We start from the raw sequence: 19,772 nt of genomic DNA, 5'->3' as shown, positions 1-19,772 counted from the left end.
TTTCTCTCTCTGCCAAGTCACGCCACATCATCTTTTATGCCACCTCATCATCTTCCCCGACATGGGTCGCCGGCCGGCCAAATTTCCGGCCGGCGACCTTCAAAATTTTTTTTCTCTCTCTCTCTCTAAAAAAAAAATTTATTCTCACCTCTCTCTCTCTCTAAACTCCTGCGAAGGGTTTTCCTTCGCCGGAGAACAGATCCGTCTGTTCTTGAACAGATCGAACTCCGACGAAGGGAAACCCCTTCGCCGGAGTTTAGTTAGAGGAGAGAATAAAAAAAAAAATTTTTTTTTTTTAGAGAGAGAGAGAAAAAAATTTTGAAGGTTGCGGGCCGGAAATTTGGCCGGTCGGAGACCCATGCCGGAGAAGATGATGAGGTGGCGTAACAGATGATGTGGCGTGACTTGGCAGAGAGAGAAAACATGATGGAGGAGAGAGAGTGACGGTGTTATAACGGAAGGGGGCCATATGGATATTTTTCGTAAAGTAGGGGGCCAGGCGGGAAGCTGGTCACAAAGTTGGGGGCCATTAGGGAAATAACCCAAAATAAAAACTTAAAGTGAGTAAATCTGAAAGATAAAAGGCTGTCGGAAGAAGACCCTCAAACTTTGCTCCACCCGGCTCTTTCTCTCTCCTCTTTTTCAGATGAAGGCTATCTTTTTTCTGTTCATTGGTAGTTGATAGGTTCAGCAAAATGGCACATTTTATTCCTTTTTCTTTTATAATGATAAGCGGGAGAATCCCGAACCGAGTACAATGAAATAGAAAATCAAAAAAACAGCAAGGAAATCAAAATTACATCATTTCATTAGCCCCCCCCCCCTTTCCTCATTCTCACTGTCCCTCTAGAGTCCGCATTAACGATATTGACTAATTCCACCGGAAGTTGACTAATATTCAAGTGAGTCACCCACGGTCCGAGCTTCATCTTCGACAAGAAATCTGCAGCCTGATTGGCTTCTCTATAGACATGAAAAACTCGAAAACTCCGAAATTGACTTCGAAGCCTTTGAACTCTCTTCCACAAACGCATTGCCGTCCATGGTAATTTCTGATGTGGTTTTGCAAGAAGTAACTTGATATTCATCGAGTCAAGACCAAGTTCAACTTCCTGCAATCCGGCACTAAGTGCTAACTCCAAACCCAACTCAACACCATGTAGCTCATGTATGAAAATAGTCTGTCCGTCAACCTGACCTGTGGCTGCTCTCACAACAGTCCCCTCCGAGTCTCGAATAATGGCTCCATACCCCGCATCCACCTCGTTCAATGCACCATTCGTATTAATCATATATCTCCCTGCCGTCGGCCGAGTCCATTTGCATGAAGTGTAAACCGGCTTTTGGAGAGAGATAGTAAGATTCCAGCGATCGACGGTTCTCCGATTCTCCTCCGTATCTTCAAACCGTTTGGTAACGGTATTCAGCTTGATCCTCACTTCATCACAAATAGTGTGTATAATAAACCCCGTTGACATGACATTACTTCTAAATACCCTATTATTCCGCTCCTTCCAAATAAGTTATTTTGAAGACATTAAGTGCTCGATTAAATTATAAACTTTACATTTCTTTTTATTTGAATTTGTCAACAGGTTAAAGGGTCCGACCCAAACAAAAACTAAATTTTAATCATAGTTAAATGAGAATCTCAAAGAAAAAATCAAAAAAGTCTAAAGTAACTAATTTGTCCGAATTTTAATTACACCCCTCACAATCCTTTGTAGCTCCTCTGGAAACTCATTCGGCTTCATCTCTGATAATCCCATAGGGGTCCTCCTTTTTGATAAGTAGTCTGCAGCCTGGTTTATCTCCCGGTAAACATGCATAATGAAACAATCCTCGAATCGGACCCATAGTGATCGGATCTCATTTACTAACCGTGTGACATGCCAAGGAACCTTCTGATTGCTTCTTGTGAGAATAGTAATCGTAAGAGACGAATCTGTGGCAAGAAGCACTCGCCTAACTCCATATTTCACTGCTAACTCCAGTCCTAACTTGACACCTTGAAGTTCATGTTTCAACACTGACTCTGTTTTAGTCCGAGATGCCGCCGCAACTATCGGGTCCCCATTCGAGTCTCTGAGTATAGCACCGTATCCTCCTGCTAAGTCAGCAAACAAACCATCAGTATTAATTAGTATTTCACCTGGCGATGGGCATTCCCATTTACACATTTTGGGTGTTTTTAGGGAAACCAGTATAGTAATGTTCCAATTATTGAGAATCTGCTGGCTCCCACCTCACTGTTTTATTGTTTCTGTTCTCTCTCTCTCTCACTGACTATCTCTCTGTCGTTCTCACTCTAGATCTCTCTCTCTCTCCCTCTCATCATTTCTTTTTTTATTTGAATTTGTCAGCGGGAATAAAGGGCCTGAACCCGAACCCGAACAAAGAGGACTAAGAAAAACTAGAGAAATAACAATAATACATCAAAATGTCAAGAGAGAAACAAATAAACGAATAAACAATAAAGAATATAGCAAATGTTGTCTTGCTAACTAGCTACGCCGAACTCTAATAACTCCTCTTTTGTCGTCATCTACAATCTTCTGAAGGTTAGCAGGTAGATTATTTGGTAACATCTCTATATATCCTGATACTGGCTTCATTTTCGATAGGTAATCTGCTGCTTGGTTGGTTTCTCGGTAAACATGTTGAATAGAGCATTCGTCCATTTGCCTCCATAACTCCCATATTTCTCGGACTACACGAATAAGTTGCCAGGAGGCTTCTTCCCCTCATAAGACAAAATCGAAACAGCAAGGGAGGAGTCCGTAGCGATCTTCACTCGTCTTTTACGCTGCTAGCTTTTGATGTGAAATCTAGTGAACCTAAATACTAGGTAAATTAGATCAAATTAAAACTCGCAAGTGTACGAACCGTATGTAAATATGGCAAGAATTACGAGGTCGATCCCACGAAGATTTGTTTGGAATTAAATCTAAACCTAAAACTAACTAATAAACTAGGGAATAAAATAGTTGACTTTGAGAAGATGTTTGGAAAACTAAAAATTGAAACTTAGAAAACAAAATAAAGTTGTGATGATGAAAAACTATAAGTTGGTAAATCTAGGATATTGGAATTCACCACTAACAATCATATTCAAATCTAATATCTAATTTAAATTATTATCCCTCTTTTGATAACTCAAAAATTGGTGGAAATCAATCTCCAATTTTCGGAACATTAAACGATAAAGAACTTTTTGCAATTAACTAAACCCATAACCCACTTCACTTAAAATATCATGCAATTAGGAACCAAGTTGTTAGTTTCTTAGGCTAACCGAAGTACGGTTAATTATGAAACATTAAGGCACACTAAAAGAGATAATAAAATAAATATGATATTAGGGTTCAAATACTCAAGTTAGGGTTTCATCCTTTATCCTAGTGGTAGAGTTAGAAACCCATGAATATCAAAGACATGGTTGAATTAATGATAAGAGAAAAAGAATTGGAGAGAAAACACCTTTTTTCTTGAAATTTCACTCTGTGCAGCCAAACAGACCCTTAGGAAAATAGTTTTCTCATCTTCTCGGAAAATACTTCTCCGTGGGAAAATTATTTTCCTTAACTGGTTTTTCTCTCTCTCTACTGTTTTCTCTTTCTTTCTCTCTCTAAAGTTTCTCTTTCTCTCTCTAAAACAGTAACACTCTCTTTCTCTCTCTAACAGTAATGATAAAGAAAGAAGAAGAAAAAGATGAGATTAATGGTGGTTTTATAATAAATTCAATCTCTCTCTCTCTCTACAAATTAGGAGCTCTCTCTCTCTCTCTCTCTACTACTCTTTCAATCTAAACCTCTCTCTCTCACTAAGAAAAGAAGAAAGAAGAATAAGAAACAGAAACAGAAACTCTCTTTGTACCTCGGATTTTATCGTTTTAATGGAGGATGATCCTTCTCTTGGTTCCTTCTTTCTTTTATAGGGTTTGAATGGGTCGGTTGTTTCCTTTTTCCTAAAAGTCGGTTGTTCGATTTCTTAGAAGTCGGTTGAATCATTAGCCGGTCTCGGTTCTTTTTATTTTGGCAATTTTCGTTTTTAGAAACCAGGAAGGAAGAAGATGATAACTGCTGTTAGGAATTGCTTGGTGTACTCCTGGCCGTGCCAGAATGTGGCCCGCTTGACTCTTGGTCCACCAATTTTGACCCGAACTTTGACTCGCTCTGTTTTACTCATCCGAACTCCGATTTGACTTCCGTTTTTGCCTACGGGTTTGTCTTGGACTCTACTTTCCATCCGAGCACTAATCTTGACCATGAAATCAGAATCAACAAATGACCAAAATACCCCTAGTCTGCATTTTCTCCGACTTTTATCCGTTTTGCACACATAACTCTGAAAAAGGTACCTGAGTAGAAAAAGAGGTAATTCATGAGACTAACTTGTCCTAGATAGACTAACTTGTTCAAATTAAGAGACTAAGATGGGACATTTTCATGTCTCAGCAGCTTTAATCCTAAGCAAATTCCCTGCATCTCATGCATGATTACCGACCTCCTCTCTGACCATGTTGTTGCTGCTATTATAGGCTCACCTCGTGAGATTCTCAAGATCGCACCATAACCACCTGAGACATCATCAAATGCCCCATCGGTATTGATTAGAGTCTGATCCATACTAGGGCCTGCCCATTTACAAGTTTTCGATACTTGAATTGATAGTGGTACAGTCAGATTCCATCGTTCTAAGATCTGCTGAGCACCATCCAACCCATTCGGTTTACGTTTCCACGTCATTACCTTTGTTTTGATGTCGCTGACTATTTTGCTAGAATAGGATTTGTTCTGTTTTTTCCTCTCTACGAAAGACTCGATTATTGCGTTCGATCCAAATGTGATAGAAGAACCCGATAAATACCATGCTACCAAGTCGTCCTATAATGGAGTTGCCTTTGAAAGTTTTAACACACCATTCAATTTCGTCAGCCCAACACCCTGTTGCATTTTTCCTAATACCCATTAACATTAGAAGATCTGTCCATACCTTAAGAGAATAAGAGCACTGAAAAAAAAGGTGTTCATCGGACTCTTCACCTACTTTACATAGTGGACATACCTCATCTATATCCAACCCCCATGATTTTAACTTTACTATGGTCTTTAACCCTCTCATAATTTCTCCCGTTGTAGACATATTTCCCTCTCTCACTATCTATATCTCCCTCAGTCTTTATCCCACTTTCTCGCAGTCTCCCCCTCTCTCTCTCTCTCTCTCAGTTTGTACAGATCTCTCTGTGGAAACCACAGAGTTGGTGGCCACGACCCGATCTGTGGCCACAAAATGGTAATGTCCACGAAATCCTCGATGAGGGTTTCTAGTGAAACCCTCCTCTATGTTAAGTTTCAATGAGACAACTTTCCTTTGATAAACAATGAGGAATCGAGAGAGAGACTAAGAGAAGAAGAGGTAAAGAATAAGAGAACAAGAGAGAGATGATGCAAGACACTGGGAGAGAGAGAGAGAGCAATAGGAGAGATAGAGTAAGAGAGTGAAATATAGATAGGGAGAGAAGATGAAGATTATGAGGCAATGCTTGATCAAATCAATTTTTGGATTAAAAAAATGCCCCTGAGTCAATATTTATTGACTAAAATCTTTATTCTCCGAAGAATTTTGTTTTACAGCAGTGATATGGGGACAGACGCTTTTGGCGTGAATCGCCATCCAACAGGTTGGATTCACGTTGATTTCATCAAGAGAGAGAAAGTAGTGTGAATCCAAGGGTAGGTTGCAATCCAAGGGTTGGTTACAATTGGTCCAGATTCATTCTAAGGTTTTAATTGATGGCAATTACTACAAAAGAGGTTACAAAAGTTATTTTGAAGACATTAAGTGCTCGATTAAATTGTAAACTTAACATTTCTTTTTATTTGAATTTGTCAACAGGTTAAAGGGTCCGACCCAAAGAAAAACTAAATTTTAATCATAGTTAAATGAGAATCTCAAAGAAAAAAATCAAAAAAGTCTAAAGTAACTAATTTGTCCGAATTTTAATTACACCCCTCACAATCCTTTGTAGCTCCTCTGGAAACTCATTCGGCTTCATCTCTGATAATCCCATAGTGGTCCTCCTTTTTGATAAGTAGTCTGCAGCCTGGTTTATCTCGCGGTAAACATGCATAATGAAGCAATCCTCGAATCGGACCCATAGTGATCGGATCTCATTTACTAACCGTGTGACATGCCAAGGAACCTTCTAATTGCTTCTCGTGAGAATAGTAATCGTAAGAGACGAATCTGTGGCAAGAAGCACTCGCCTAACTCTCCATATTTCACTGCTAACCCCAGTCCTAACTTGACACCTTGAAGTTCATGTTTCAACACTGACTCTGTTTTAGTCCGCGATGCCGCCGCAACTATCGGGTCCCCATTCGAGTCCCTGAGTATAGCACAGTATCCTCCTGCTAAGTCAGCAAACAAACCATCAGTATTAATTAGTATTTCACCTGGCGATGGGCATTCCCATTTACACATTTTGGGTGTTTTTTGGGAAACCGGTATAGTAATGTTCCAATTATTGAGAATCTGCTGGCTCCCACCTCACTGTTTTATTGTTTCCGTTCTCTCTCCCTCTCACTGACTATCGCTCTGTCGTTCTTACCCTAGATCTCTCTCTCTCTCCCTCTCATTATTTCTTTTTTTTATTTGAATTTGTCAGCGGGAATAAAGGGCCCGAACCCGAACCGGAACAAAAAGGACTAGGAAAAACTAGAGAAAAAACAATAATACATCAAAATGTCAAGAGAGAAACAAATAAACGAATCAACAGTAAAGAATATAGCAAATGTTGTCTAGCTAACTAGCTACGCCGAACTCTAATAACTCCTCTTTTGTCGTCATCTACAATCTTCTGAAGGTCAGCAGGTAGATTATGTGGTAACAACATCTCTACATATCCTGATACTGGCTTCATTTTCGATAGGTAATCTGCTGCTTGGTTGATTTCTCGGTAAACATGTTGAATAGAGCATTCGTCCATTTGCCTCCATAACTCCCATATTTCTCGGACTACACGAATAAGTTGCCAGGGAGGCTTCTTCCCCTCATAAGACAAAATCGAAACAACAACGGAGGAGTCCGTAGCGATCTTCACTCGTCTATTGCCAAATTTTGCCGCTAGCTTTAATCCTAAGCAAATTCCCTGCATCTCATGCATGATTACCGACCTCCTCTCTGACCATGTTGTTGCTGCTATTATAGGCTCACCTCGTGAGGTTCTCAAGATCGCACCATAACCACCTGAGACATCATCAAATGCCCCATCGGTATTGATTAGAGTCTGATCCATACTAGGGCCTGCCCATTTACAAGTTTTCGATACTTGAATTGATAGTGGTACAGTCAGATTCCATCGTTCTAAGATCTGCTGAGCACCATCCAACCCATTCGGTTTACGTTTCCACGTCATTACCTTTGTTTTGATGTCGCTGACTATTTTGCCTGAATAGGATTTGTTCTGTTTTTTCCTCTCTACGAAAGACTCGATTATTGCGTTCGATCCAAATGATAGAAGAACCCGATAAATACCATGCTACCAAGTCGTCCTATAATGGAGTTGCCTTTGAAAGTGTTAACACACCATTCAATTTCGTCAGCCCAACACCCTGTTGCATTTTTCCTAATACCCATTAACATTAGAAGATCTGTCCATACCTTAAGAGAATAAGAGCATTGAAAAAAAAGGTGTTCATCGGACTCTTCACCTACTTTACATAGTGGACATACCTCATCTATATCCAACCCCCATGATTTTAACTTTACTTTGGTCTTTAACCCTCTCATAATTTCTCCCGTTGTAGACATATTTCCCTCCCTCACTATCTATATCTCCCTCAGTCTTTATCCCACTTTCTCGCAGTCTCCCTCTCTCTCTCTCTCTCTCAGTTTGTACAGATCTCTCTGTGGAAACCACATAGTTGGTGGCCACGACCCGATTTGTGGCCACAAAATGGTAATGTCCACGAAATCCTCGATGAGGGTTTCACTAGAAACCCTCCTCTATGTTTAGTTTCGATGAGAACACTTCCCTTTGATAAACAATGAGGAATCGAGAGAGAGACTAAGAGAAGAAGAGGTAAAGAATAAGAGAACAAGAGAGAGATGATGCAAGACACTGGGAGAGAGAGAGAGAGCAATAGGAGAGATAGAGTAAGAGAGGGAAATATAGAGAGGGAGAGAAGATGAAGATTATGGGGCAATGTTTGATCAAATCAATTTTTGGACTAAAAAAAATGCCCTAAAATCTTTATTCTCCGGAGAATTTTGTTTTACAGCAGTGATATGGGGACCGACGCTTTTGGCGTGAATCGCCATCCAACAGGTTGGATTCACGTTGATTTCATCAAGAGAGAGAAAGTAGTGTGAATCCAAGGGTAGGTTGCAATCCAAGGGTTGGTTACAATTGGTCCAGATTCATTCTAAGGTTTTAATTGATGGCAATTACTACAAAAGAGGTTACAAAAGTTATTTTGAAGACATCTAGTGCTCGATTAAATTGTAAACTTAACATTTCTTTTTATTTGAATTTGTCAACAGGTTAAAGGGTCCGACCCAAAGAAAAACTAAATTTTAATCATAGTTAAATGAGAATCTCAAAGAAAAAATCAAAAAAATCTAAAGTAACTAATTTGTCCGAATTTTAATTACACCCCTCACAATCCTTTGTAGCTCCTCTGGAAACTCATTCGGCTTCATCTCTGATAATCCCATAGTGGTCCTCCTTTTTGATAAGTAGTCTGCAGCCTGGTTTATCTCGCGGTAAACATGCATAATGAAGCAATCCTCGAATCGGACCCATAGTGATCGGATCTCATTTACTAACCGTGTGACATGCCGAGGAACCTTCTGATTGCTTCTCGTGAGAATAGTAATCGTAAGAGACGAATCTGTGGCAAGACGCACTCGCCTAACTCACTATTTCACTGCTAACCCCAGTCCTAACTTGACACCTTGAAGTTCATGTTTCAACACTGACTCTGTTTTAGTCCGAGATGCCGCCGCAACTATCGGGTCCTCATTCGAGTCCCTGAGTATAGCATCGTATCCTCCTGCTAAGTCAGCAAACGAACCATCAGTATTAATTAGTATTTCACCTGGCGATGGGCATTCCCATTTACACATTTTGGGTGTTTTTAGGGAAACCGATATAGTAATGTTCCAATTATTGAGAATCTGATGGCTCCCACCTCATTGTTTTATTGTTTCCGTTTTCTCTCTCTCACTGACTATCTCTCTGTCGTTCTCACCCTAGATCTCTCTCTCTCTCCCTCTCATCATTTCTTTTTTTTTATTTGAATTTGTCAGTAGGAATAAAGGGCCCAATCCGAACAAAGAGGACTAGGAAAAACTAGAGAAATAACAATAATACATCAAAATGTCAAGAGAGAAACAAATAAACGAATAAACAATAAAGAATATAGCAAATGTTGTCTTGCTAACTAGCTACGCCAAACTCTAATAACTCCTCTTTTGTCGTCATCTACAATCTTCTGAAGGTCAGCAGGTGGATTATGTGGTGACATCTCTATATATCCTGATACTGGCTTCATTTTCGATAGGTAATCTGCTGCTTGGTTGGTTTCTCGGTAAACATGTTGAATAGAGCATTCGTCTATTTGCCTCCATAACTCCCATATTTCTCGGACTACACGAATAAGTTGCCAGGGAGGCTTCTTCCCCTCATAAGACAAAATCGAAACAGCAAAAGAGGAGTCCGTGGCGATCTTCACTCGTGTTTTACCAAATTTTGCCGCTAGCTTTAATCCTAAGCAAATTCCCTGCATCTCATGCATGATTACCGACCTCCTCTCTGACCATGTTGTTGCTGCTATTATAGGCTCACCTCGTGAGGTTCTCAAGATCGCACCATAACCACCTGAGACATCATCAAATGCCCCATCGGTATTGATTAGAGTCTGATCCATACTAGGGCCTTGCCCATTTACAAGTTTTCGATACTTGAATTGATAGTGGTACAGTCAGATTCCATCGTTCTAAGATCTGCTAAGCACCATCCAACCCATTCGGTTTACGTTTCCACGTCATTACCTTTGTTTTGATGTCACTGACTATTTTGCCTGAATAGAATTTGTTCTGTTTTTTCCTCTCTACGAAAGACTCGGTTATTGCGTTCGATCCAAATGTGATAGAAGAACCCGATAAATACCATGCTACCAAGTCGTCCTATAATGGAGTTGCCTTTGAAAGTGCACACACCATTCAATTTCGTCAGCCCAACACCCTGTTGCATTTTTCCTAATACCCATTAACATTAGAAGATCTGTCCATACCTTAAGAGAATAAGAGCATTGAAAAAAAAGGTGTTCATCGGACTCTTCACCTACTTTACATAGTGGACATACCTCATCTATATCCAACCCCCATGATTTTAACTTTACTTTGGTCTTTAACCCTCTCATAATTTCTCCCGTTGTAGACATATTTCCCTCCCTCACTATCTATATCTCCCTCAGTCTTTATCCCACTTTCTCGCAGTCTCCCTCTCTCTCTCTCTCTCTCTCTCTCTCTCTCTCAGTTTGTACAGATCTCTCTGTGGAAACCACATAGTTGGTGGCCACGACCCGATTTGTGGCCACAAAATGGTAATGTCCACGAAATCCTCGATGAGGGTTTCACTAGAAACCCTCCTCTATGTTAAGTTTCGATGAGAACACTTCCCTTTGATAAACAATGAGGAATCGAGAGAGAGACTAAGAGAAGAAGAGGTAAAGAATAAGAGAACAAGAGAGAGATGATGCAAGACACTGGGAGAGAGAGAGAAAGCAATAGGAGAGATAGAGTAAGAGAGGGAAATATAGAGAGGGAGAGAAGATGAAGATTATGGGGCAATGTTTGATCAAATCAATTTTTGGACTAAAAAAAAATGCCCCTGAGTCAATATGTATTGACTAAAATCTTTATTCTCCGGAGAATTTTGTTTTACAGCAGTGATATGGGGACCGACGCTTTTGGCGTGAATCGCCATCCAACAGGTTGGATTCACGTTGATTTCATCAAGAGAGAGAAAGTAGTGTGAATCCAAGGGTAGGTTGCAATCCAAGGGTTGGTTACAATTGGTCCAGATTCATTCTAAGGTTTTAATTGATGGCAATTACTACAAAAGAGGTTACAAAAGTTATTTTGAAGACATCTAGTGCTCGATTAAATTGTAAACTTAACATTTCTTTTTATTTGAATTTGTCAACAGGTTAAAGGGTCCGACCCAAAGAAAAACTAAATTTTAATCATAGTTAAATGAGAATCTCAAAGAAAAAATCAAAAAAGTCTAAAGTAACTAATTTGTCCGAATTTTAATTACACCCCTCACAATCCTTTGTAGCTCCTCTGGAAACTCATTCGGCTTCATCTCTGATAATCCCATAGTGGTCCTCCTTTTTGATAAGTAGTCTGCAGCCTGGTTTATCTCGCGGTAAACATGCATAATGAAGCAATCCATGAATCGGACCCATAGTGATCGGATCTCATTTACTAACCGTGTGACATGCCGAGGAACCTTCTGATTGCTTCTCGTGAGAATAGTAATCGTAAGAGACGAATCTGTGGCAAGACGCACTCGCCTAACTCACTATTTCACTGCTAACCCCAGTCCTAACTTGACACCTTGAAGTTCATGTTTCAACACTGACTCTGTTTTAGTCCGAGATGCCGCCGCAACTATCGGGTCCCCATTCGAGTCCCTGAGTATAGCACCGTATCCTCCTGCTAAGTCAGCAAACGAACCATCAGTATTAATTAGTATTTCACCTGGCGATGGGCATTCCCATTTACACATTTTGGGTGTTTTTAGGGAAACCGATATAGTAATGTTCCAATTATTGAGAATCTGCTGGCTCCCACCTCATTGTTTTATTGTTTCCGTTTTCTCTCTCTCACTGACTATCTCTCTGTCGTTCTCACCCTAGATCTCTCTCTCTCTCCCTCTCATCATTTCTTTTTTTTATTTGAATTTGTCCGCAGGAATAAAGGGCCCAATCCGAACAAAGAGGACTAGGAAAAACTAGAGAAATAACAATAATACATCAAAATGTCAAGAGAGAAACAAATAAACGAATAAACAATAAAGAATATAGCAAATGTTGTCTTGCTAACTAGCTACGCCAAACTCTAATAACTCCTCTTTTGTCGTCATCTACAATCTTCTGAAGGTCAGCAGGTGGATTATGTGGTGACATCTCTATATATCCTGATAGTGGCTTCATTTTCGATAGGTAATCTGCTGCTTGGTTGGTTTCTCGGTAAACATGTTGAATAGAGCATTCGTCTATTTGCCTCCATAACTCCCATATTTCTCGGACTACACGAATAAGTTGCCAGGGAGGCTTCTTCCCCTCATAAGACAAAATCGAAACAGCAAAGGAGGAGTCCGTGGCGATCTTCACTCGTCTTTTACCAAATTTTGCCGCTAGCTTTAATCCTAAGCAAATTCCCTGCATCTCATGCATGATTACCGACCTCCTCTCTGACCATGTTGTTGCTGCTATTATAGGCTCACCTCGTGAGGTTCTCAAGATCGCACCATAACCACCTGAGACATCATCAAATGCCCCATCGGTATTGATTAGAGTCTGATCCATACTAGGGCCTTGCCCATTTACAAGTTTTCGATACTTGAATTGATAGTGGTACAGTCAGATTTCATCGTTCTAAGATCTGCTAAGCACCATCCAACCCATTCGGTTTACGTTTCCACGTCATTACCTTTGTTTTGATGTCACTGACTATTTTGCCTAAATAGAATTTGTTCTGTTTTTTCCTCTCTACGAAAGACTCGGTTATTGCGTTCGATCCAAATGTGATAGAAGAACCCGATAAATACCATGCTACCAAGTCGTCCTATAATGGAGTTGCCTTTGAAAGTGTTAACACACCATTCAATTTCGTCAGCCCAACACCCTGTTGCATTTTTCCTAATACCCATTAACATTAGAAGATCTGTCCATACCTTAAGAGAATAAGAGCATTGAAAAAAAAGGTGTTCATCGGACTCTTCACCTACTTTACATAGTGGACATACCTCATCTATATCCAACCCCCATGATTTTAACTTTACTTTGGTCTTTAACCCTCTCATAATTTCTCCCGTTGTAGACATATTTCCCTCATTCACTATCTATATCTCCCTCAGTCTTTATCCCACTTTCTCGCAGTCTCCCTCTCTCTCTCTCTCTCAGTTTGTACAGATCTCTCTGTGGAAACCACATAGTTGGTGGCCACGACCCGATTTGTGGCCACAAAATGGTAATGTCCACGAAATCCTCGATGAGGGTTTCACTAGAAACCCTCCTCTATGTTAAGTTTCGATGAGAACACTTCCCTTTGATAAACAATGAGGAATCGAGAGAGAGACTAAGAGAAGAAGAGGTAAAGAATAAGAGAACAAGAGAGAGATGATGCAAGACACTGGGAGAGAGAGAGAGAGCAATAGGAGAGATAGAGTAAGAGAGGGAAATATAGAGAGGGAGAGAAGATGAAGATTATGGGGCAATGTTTGATCAAATCAATTTTTGGACTAAAAAAAAATGCCCCTGAGTCAATATGTATTGACTAAAATCTTTATTCTCCGGAGAATTTTGTTTTACAGCAGTGATATGGGGACCGACGCTTTTGGCGTGAATCGCCATCCAACAGGTTGGATTCACGTTGATTTCATCAAGAGAGAGAAAGTAGTGTGAATCCAAGGGTAGGTTGCAATCCAAGGGTTGGTTACAATTGGTCCAGATTCATTCTAAGGTTTTAATTGATGGCAATTACTACAAAAGAGGTTACAAAAGTTATTTTGAAGACATTAAGTGCTCGATTAAATTGTAAACTTAACATTTCTTTTTATTTGAATTTGTCAACAGGTTAAAGGGTCCGTCCCAAAGAAAAACTAAATTTTAATCATAGTTAAATGAGAATCTCAAAGAAAAAATCAAAAAAGTGTAAAGTAACTAATTTGTCCGAATTTTAATTACACCCCTCACAATCCTTTGTAGCTCCTCTGGAAACTCATTCGGCTTCATCTCTGATAATCCCATAGTGGTCCTCCTTTTTGATAAGTAGTCTGCAGCCTGGTTTATCTCGCGGTAAACATGCATAATGAAGCAATCCTCGAATCGGACCCATAGTGATCGGATCTCATTTACTAACCGTGTGACATGCCGAGGAACCTTCTGATTGCTTCTCGTGAGAATAGTAATCGTAAGAGACGAATCTGTGGCAAGAAGCACTCGCCTAACTCCATATTTCACTGCTAACCCCAGTCCTAACTTGACACCTTGAAGTTCATGTTTCAACACTGACTCTGTTTTAGTCCGAGATGCCGCCGCAACTATCGGGTCCCCATTCGAGTCCCTGAGTATAGCACCGTATCCTCCTGCTAAGTCAGCAAACGAACCATCAGTATTAATTAGTATTTAACCTGGCGATGGGCATTCCCATTTACACATTTTGGGCGTTTTTGGGGAAACCGGTATCGTAATGTTCCAATTATTGAGAATCTGCTGGCCCCCACCTGTCGCGCTAGGCCTCTTCTTCCATGATGTTGCCTTTACTTTGACCTCACTACTAATCACCTGAAGAACTATCTGCCATGTGCGTGTTGCACCCCAGAAAATACTATGATTTCTCTCTGTCCAAATATGGAAGAAGTATGCATTAAATATCAGGCTCTCAAGTCGACCAAGAATGGAATTTCCATGGAACGTATTGATAGACCAATTCAATTGTTCAGCCCAAATACCCGTATGATGTCTTCGTATGCCCAATAACAATAACAACTAACTCCAAACAGAGAATGGGAAAGCACAGCCAAAAAAAGTTTGTGGTTACAAAAGTTATCAGGATGAATTAATGAGGTGTTAATAACAATTGATACTAAGACTATAAATAAACATCTTTGCAAGGAAGAGGGGATGATGAAGAGAAGCAAGAGAAAGGGGAAGAAGTTCCTTCGACCAAAGATGCAATGCGAGCAATTTGTCGGATATGACAATTGATGAATAAAATCATTAAGTTTGGACGATTTAGGGGTCGTAGTGTTTCGCTAGAAACCTTCTACGATTGTCGAATTACGAAGTAATTCGCGGCTAACTTCGACCGGATCCTACATCTGGTTACACATAAGAATGTCTATTTGATCGGGTGATATGACTAGTGGGATGAGACATATAATCATAGGAGAGTCCCATAAACATGTCTCGTAGTCCTAAAAGAAGTTTAGGCAAAGATAACACAAAAGGCTAAAAAAGAGGGATTTTGGGTTGGGGGCAAAAGGGAGACCTTTTGGGCCCAGATTAGGGCCGGCCTGGCTTGCCAGTTGCCCTAAAGGGCCATGTCTGATCTGCCAAGTTTGGGTAGGTTTGTACGGCCACAACTTAAGCAAAGTGGAAAATAGAAACTGTTTCTATTTTTTTGACTATTTTCTTAATCTCATTCAAAAGGGACTTTTTGGAAAACCTAATTAGGGTGGGTCTCTAACTAGGGTTCTATATAATGTATCTTAGGGACTTGAATAAGGTGTGGAATTTCTCAAGAAGCTTTCTTACTCTACAACATCAAGTAGAGAAGAGAAAATGAGCTAATTCCCAAGCTATCTAACTAGTCAATAAAGAAGGTGTTCTTCATATATCAAACCACCATTGGAGTTCTAGCTAGCTACAAGGTGGAATACTCAACAAAAAAAACTACCAGGTGGAAGATCAACTGATCATTCGGGTGTCTTGAGTAAAGGAGCAACACTTGGGGCTCTTGGTCTTTGCATTCGATTGGAAAGGTTCGAGGGAAAACTAGCGATTAAGGTAATCTCTAACTCTTAGTTAATTATTAACTTATGCATGATGATCCTAGGAATGCTAGTGTTAGACATAAGATGTCTGAGGTTCCGCTAACAACACTAGTATGAATCATAACCCAACAGTAGTACCACCTTTACAAGACAAAGATAAAGCACATCAAATTAAGAAATAATATATACGACAGTCCTTCAAAACAATCCCATAAACACAATCTATCATGAAATTAGAGAAGGGGAACAAAATCCATTACTTGGTGGTGGTGGTGGAGGTGTTTCAAATTGTTTGTCCGTTCCTCCCCAATAAATAGCATCAAGAGGATAAGGATCATTCTCGGGCATTAAAGCCAACATTTCAACCGTTCGTTTAAGACTATCCTTACTCCCAATTGGGCCCTGTTAGTCATGTATGCAAATCAATGACAAAACTTTCTATTTATCGAGCTCATAATGTCGTCGCGCAACCGTATTTTAACACATCAACTAATGAATAGTCATGTATGCGCATTTCAGTATAAAATTTCAGAGAGATGAAACAGATAGAGGACCTGGTTCGAGAACCAGAAGTATAAGTTTAAGAGAATTTCTGGGTATCAAATGGAGTATAAAATTTTAGACAAGTGATTTCAGAACATTTCATTAGTTGATTTATACTCCATGCCTGAAATCACTTCTCTGAAATGCTATCAAATGGAGTATAAGTCAATGAAGAAATTTCAGACAAGTGATTTCAGGGTTGCTACCAAATTTCATCATTGATTTATATACTCCACTTGATTTTTACTCCACGGAGAATCATAAAATTTCATACAAGCTCTATAATCTTTCATCTACATCAAGCTATTATATATGGTATTCTCACCTTTCATCTAAATCGAGCTCCATAACCTTTCATCTAAATCGAGCTATTATATATGGTTTTTGTAATGGGTAAATGTGCATTTCTAACCATACGAACTTAAATGAAAGGTTATGGAGTACGAAGAGAGCGAGAGAGAGGGAGTACCCAGAGACAAGAGAGAGGCGGTGCACAGTTCGAATGTAACCCTAAATTTAATTCTTCGAATGGAACCCTAGAAATTCTTCTTCGAATGGAACCCTGGATTTTTTTCTATCAATTTGGGGATTACAGAAAGGAGTTAGCTTGATTCTTCAAATGTTAGGGAGAAAGGATTTATGTAATAAACGCAACTGCATTCTATTGAAGGCGCCCCACATTTTTGGTCTCACCGAATTAGTCCTTATTTAGTAAATGGGCTTAGTTGTAATTACACTTTCACTAACGGTGATTTTCTGTTAACTCTGACAGAAGGTGGTGGAAAATACAACTATTAAAAAAAATGTAGATTCATGTGAAAACATTTTCAAAAGGTGGAGTTTTCAGTAACTCTCCCAAGAAATTAAGAGTCAAACTAGATAAAAAGAGAAGGAGTCCGCATACCTAGAATAAGCTCAACAAATGATCCACTCCTAATCTTCCTTCCAAGTTTGAATTTACCCCAATAACTCTCTCCATAATCTATTACAATAGAAACAATACTAACTCAATCAAATTGAGATGATTTTCAACAACTCAGTTTTAGAGAGTAGAAACATAAAAAACAGTGGGAAGAAAAAATGATAATGAGGGTAAATGGAAGGGTGTATTAAAGGTTTCTAAGTGCATCAATTTGGCAATGGAAGGAAGAGGACGAAACCAATCAACATACATTATTTCATGGATCAGAGGAGCATCAAGAGGATGAGCTGATATGAGAAAATTAATTAGTGCTAAGAAAAAAAAAGATTTGGAAACGTTTCCCTAGTAACGGGGTTTGGGCGTTTCTTGTGGGAGGAAGTAAATCAGGTAATATTAATAAATGGAGAGAGAACTTTCTCCCAATAATGTGGCCCATAGAATCAACAATTACTGTGTAGATTAAAAATGAAGGGGTTACCGATCCAGATTCATTGACTTGTCTACTTTCTTGTACGAGCGGGTGAATCAATTTTCAATTTGTAAGATAGATAAGAGATTTAATGATCAAGATTTAATGAAAAACACAACCAACGCCTGGATTTGTCTCAAATATAATTCTTAGTTTCTATTAACGGAAAGAGTAAAGCTACAAAGCATATGTAAAATACTACAATTCCAGAAAAGAAAACAACCACATAATTACCTAGGTCACCAAAATATTAGTTTTTTATGAAAATCCATCCAATAACAAAATAGAAAAGAACACCGATAACCCTAATGTCCTACATGCTTACAAGAACTTCGATAATAGCCTGATAGCCCTCCTCATCAACAATACCAAATACAATTTTAAGATACAAAAATATTGTCCAAATAACTATTAACACCGAAATATAACAATAGAGGTAAAACAGACATAATAGTGACGACACAGTCCATAATACATCAGTTTACTGCCCATAAAAACACAAACTAAAATACTATATTGCAAACAACCAAATTAAGTATCCAGATAAATGAACCTAATTCACATCCACACAAACTACTAGCTTAATGCATGGTCAAGTGTATAATCACATATGGTATCTCTGCACTCACTCAACCAAACAAAGATTGTACATGCAAAATGGTCCAAGATGCCAATTCTTCATACTACACATACTAAAATACTAATTCGATGCATATCACTACCGCTAAGCAACCTATAAAATATCAATTTCTAATTAAAAAGTGCCACACCAACCGTATGAAAATTTACAAAACTACCTAGTTTGAATTCTAAGACTTGCAAAAAAAGTTCCAGTTGGAATTGTCCAAACATGTCATAGTCGTGCGCACAATAGTAATTTAACATTATTTCAAACAACTATTCTTTCGGACTTACGTTATGTCAGATTCAAATGGACCCAAAATCAACTATTCGGACAAATTACACATCGTAAATTGTTCCAACAAGAAAAATGACTGTAATTTTGTGAATATTGCACTCATTCAATACAGGCACATCAAATACTAATTTCTAAAAGTACACATCATAGTAAGTATATCAGTTATTTATACAAATAAAATTCACACATCAAAACACCAGGTATTTGAAAATCTACACATTGAAAGAGAAGGCATTATCATCATGATATGACTATAAACATTGGCCGACAGTTGGAAACTCTGATGGAAAATACCATATTTACTTTACAATTAGAAGGTATTTGTTTTCGTTTTTCTATTTTTGTTTGGCCTTATTACACAAATATCTCCTCCATACATCGTGATATGACTATAAACATTGTCCGACAGTTGGCTTAATTTCATGGATATGCATATGATGTATGGAGATTCTATTTGTGTAATTGTTTTTATTTTTTTTATTTGTTTTTATTTTTTATGTTTTTGTTTTCGAAATTAAGGTTGGCATTGCTTTACTTACATAAAAGGAATCAATTTATTTCAAGCAATTTTTTTTGCTATAACAATTTATTTCAAGCAATTGTGTTTACTGTAGGCCACTTTTCTAGAAACAGTTATTAATGCGAGGCTCTAGGAAGCCGAAATATGATAGTTTATGTGGATTTTTTGGTTTCTTGTTAAATCTTGATATTAGTATTCATATATTTTCTGATTTTGAGTCTTTAAGCCTATCGAGTTTGGAGTTGAAGCATGCATTTTTGTATATGGTTGTTGGAGAACCAAGTGTAACCGAAAGAAAAATCTAGGGTGAATTTTATCTTTTGAAATGTATATAACTGAATGAAGTGAAAGGGTGACGGGGACTTAATGGTGGAATTACAAGTTACTTTGGTTGAATTACATGGTACTAGCTAATGTGCCCTTTGCATCAAGCACAAATTTCTTTTGTTCGGAGAGAAAGTGTTATTGTTGGGGTATTTGGTAGTTTGGAGCAATTTACTTGATCACAAATAATGTGTTGAAATTTGTTAGTATGCAACAAATTATGTTTTGAAATTTGTTAGTATGCGACAAATGATGTGTTGCAATTTGGTAGCACGTGAC

The 19,772-nt window shown here is 38.8% G+C and overlaps 4 protein-coding genes across 4 annotated transcripts; all 4 read right to left on the bottom strand.

Moving 5' to 3' along the window:
- Window positions 1-1,682: 1,682 nt before the first annotated feature.
- Window positions 1,683-4,748, bottom strand: LOC147537985 (uncharacterized). Its single transcript, XM_086642901.1, has 2 exons — window positions 4,547-4,748; window positions 1,683-2,107 (listed from the first exon to the last, which is right to left on the bottom strand). Exons 1-2 carry the CDS (start codon window positions 4,746-4,748, stop codon window positions 1,683-1,685), a joined length of 627 nt encoding a protein of 208 aa, XP_086499027.1.
- A 4,701-nt stretch (window positions 4,749-9,449) lies between these two features.
- On the bottom strand, window positions 9,450-9,935 carry LOC147537984 (uncharacterized). Its single transcript, XM_086642899.1, has one exon. The coding sequence runs from the start codon at window positions 9,933-9,935 to the stop codon at window positions 9,450-9,452; it is 486 nt and encodes a 161-aa protein (XP_086499025.1).
- A 2,184-nt stretch (window positions 9,936-12,119) lies between these two features.
- On the bottom strand, window positions 12,120-12,605 carry LOC147537983 (uncharacterized). The gene has a single exon (XM_086642898.1). It carries the CDS (start codon window positions 12,603-12,605, stop codon window positions 12,120-12,122), a length of 486 nt encoding a protein of 161 aa, XP_086499024.1.
- Window positions 12,606-13,961: 1,356 nt separating this feature from the next.
- Window positions 13,962-14,604, bottom strand: LOC147537982 (uncharacterized). Its single transcript, XM_086642897.1, has 2 exons — window positions 14,586-14,604; window positions 13,962-14,386 (listed from the first exon to the last, which is right to left on the bottom strand). Exons 1-2 carry the CDS (start codon window positions 14,602-14,604, stop codon window positions 13,962-13,964), a joined length of 444 nt encoding a protein of 147 aa, XP_086499023.1.
- Window positions 14,605-19,772: the final 5,168 nt, after the last annotated feature.

Source organism: Eschscholzia californica, unplaced genomic scaffold, assembly GCF_041429995.1.
Source record: "Eschscholzia californica isolate CP2 unplaced genomic scaffold, dmEscCali1.0.p SCAF_5, whole genome shotgun sequence".
Lineage (NCBI taxonomy): Eukaryota > Viridiplantae > Streptophyta > Magnoliopsida > Ranunculales > Papaveraceae > Eschscholzia > Eschscholzia californica.
Note: the sequence above shows the minus strand (reverse complement) of the source record. Positions and strands in the feature narration are given on the sequence as shown.

Excerpts from the sequence above, each read along its gene's own strand:
- LOC147537983 (XM_086642898.1), bottom strand. The coding sequence starts at position 12,605 with ATGGATCAGACTCTAATCAATACCGATGGGGCATTTGATGATGTCTCA.
- LOC147537985 (XM_086642901.1), bottom strand. The coding sequence starts at position 4,748 with ATGACGTGGAAACGTAAACCGAATGGGTTGGATGGTGCTCAGCAGATC. Across the intron at positions 2,108-4,546 it reads GATCTTGAGAATCTCACGAG|GAGGATACGGTGCTATACTC; the intron begins GTGAGCCTATAA and ends CTGACTTAGCAG.
- LOC147537984 (XM_086642899.1), bottom strand. The coding sequence starts at position 9,935 with ATGGATCAGACTCTAATCAATACCGATGGGGCATTTGATGATGTCTCA.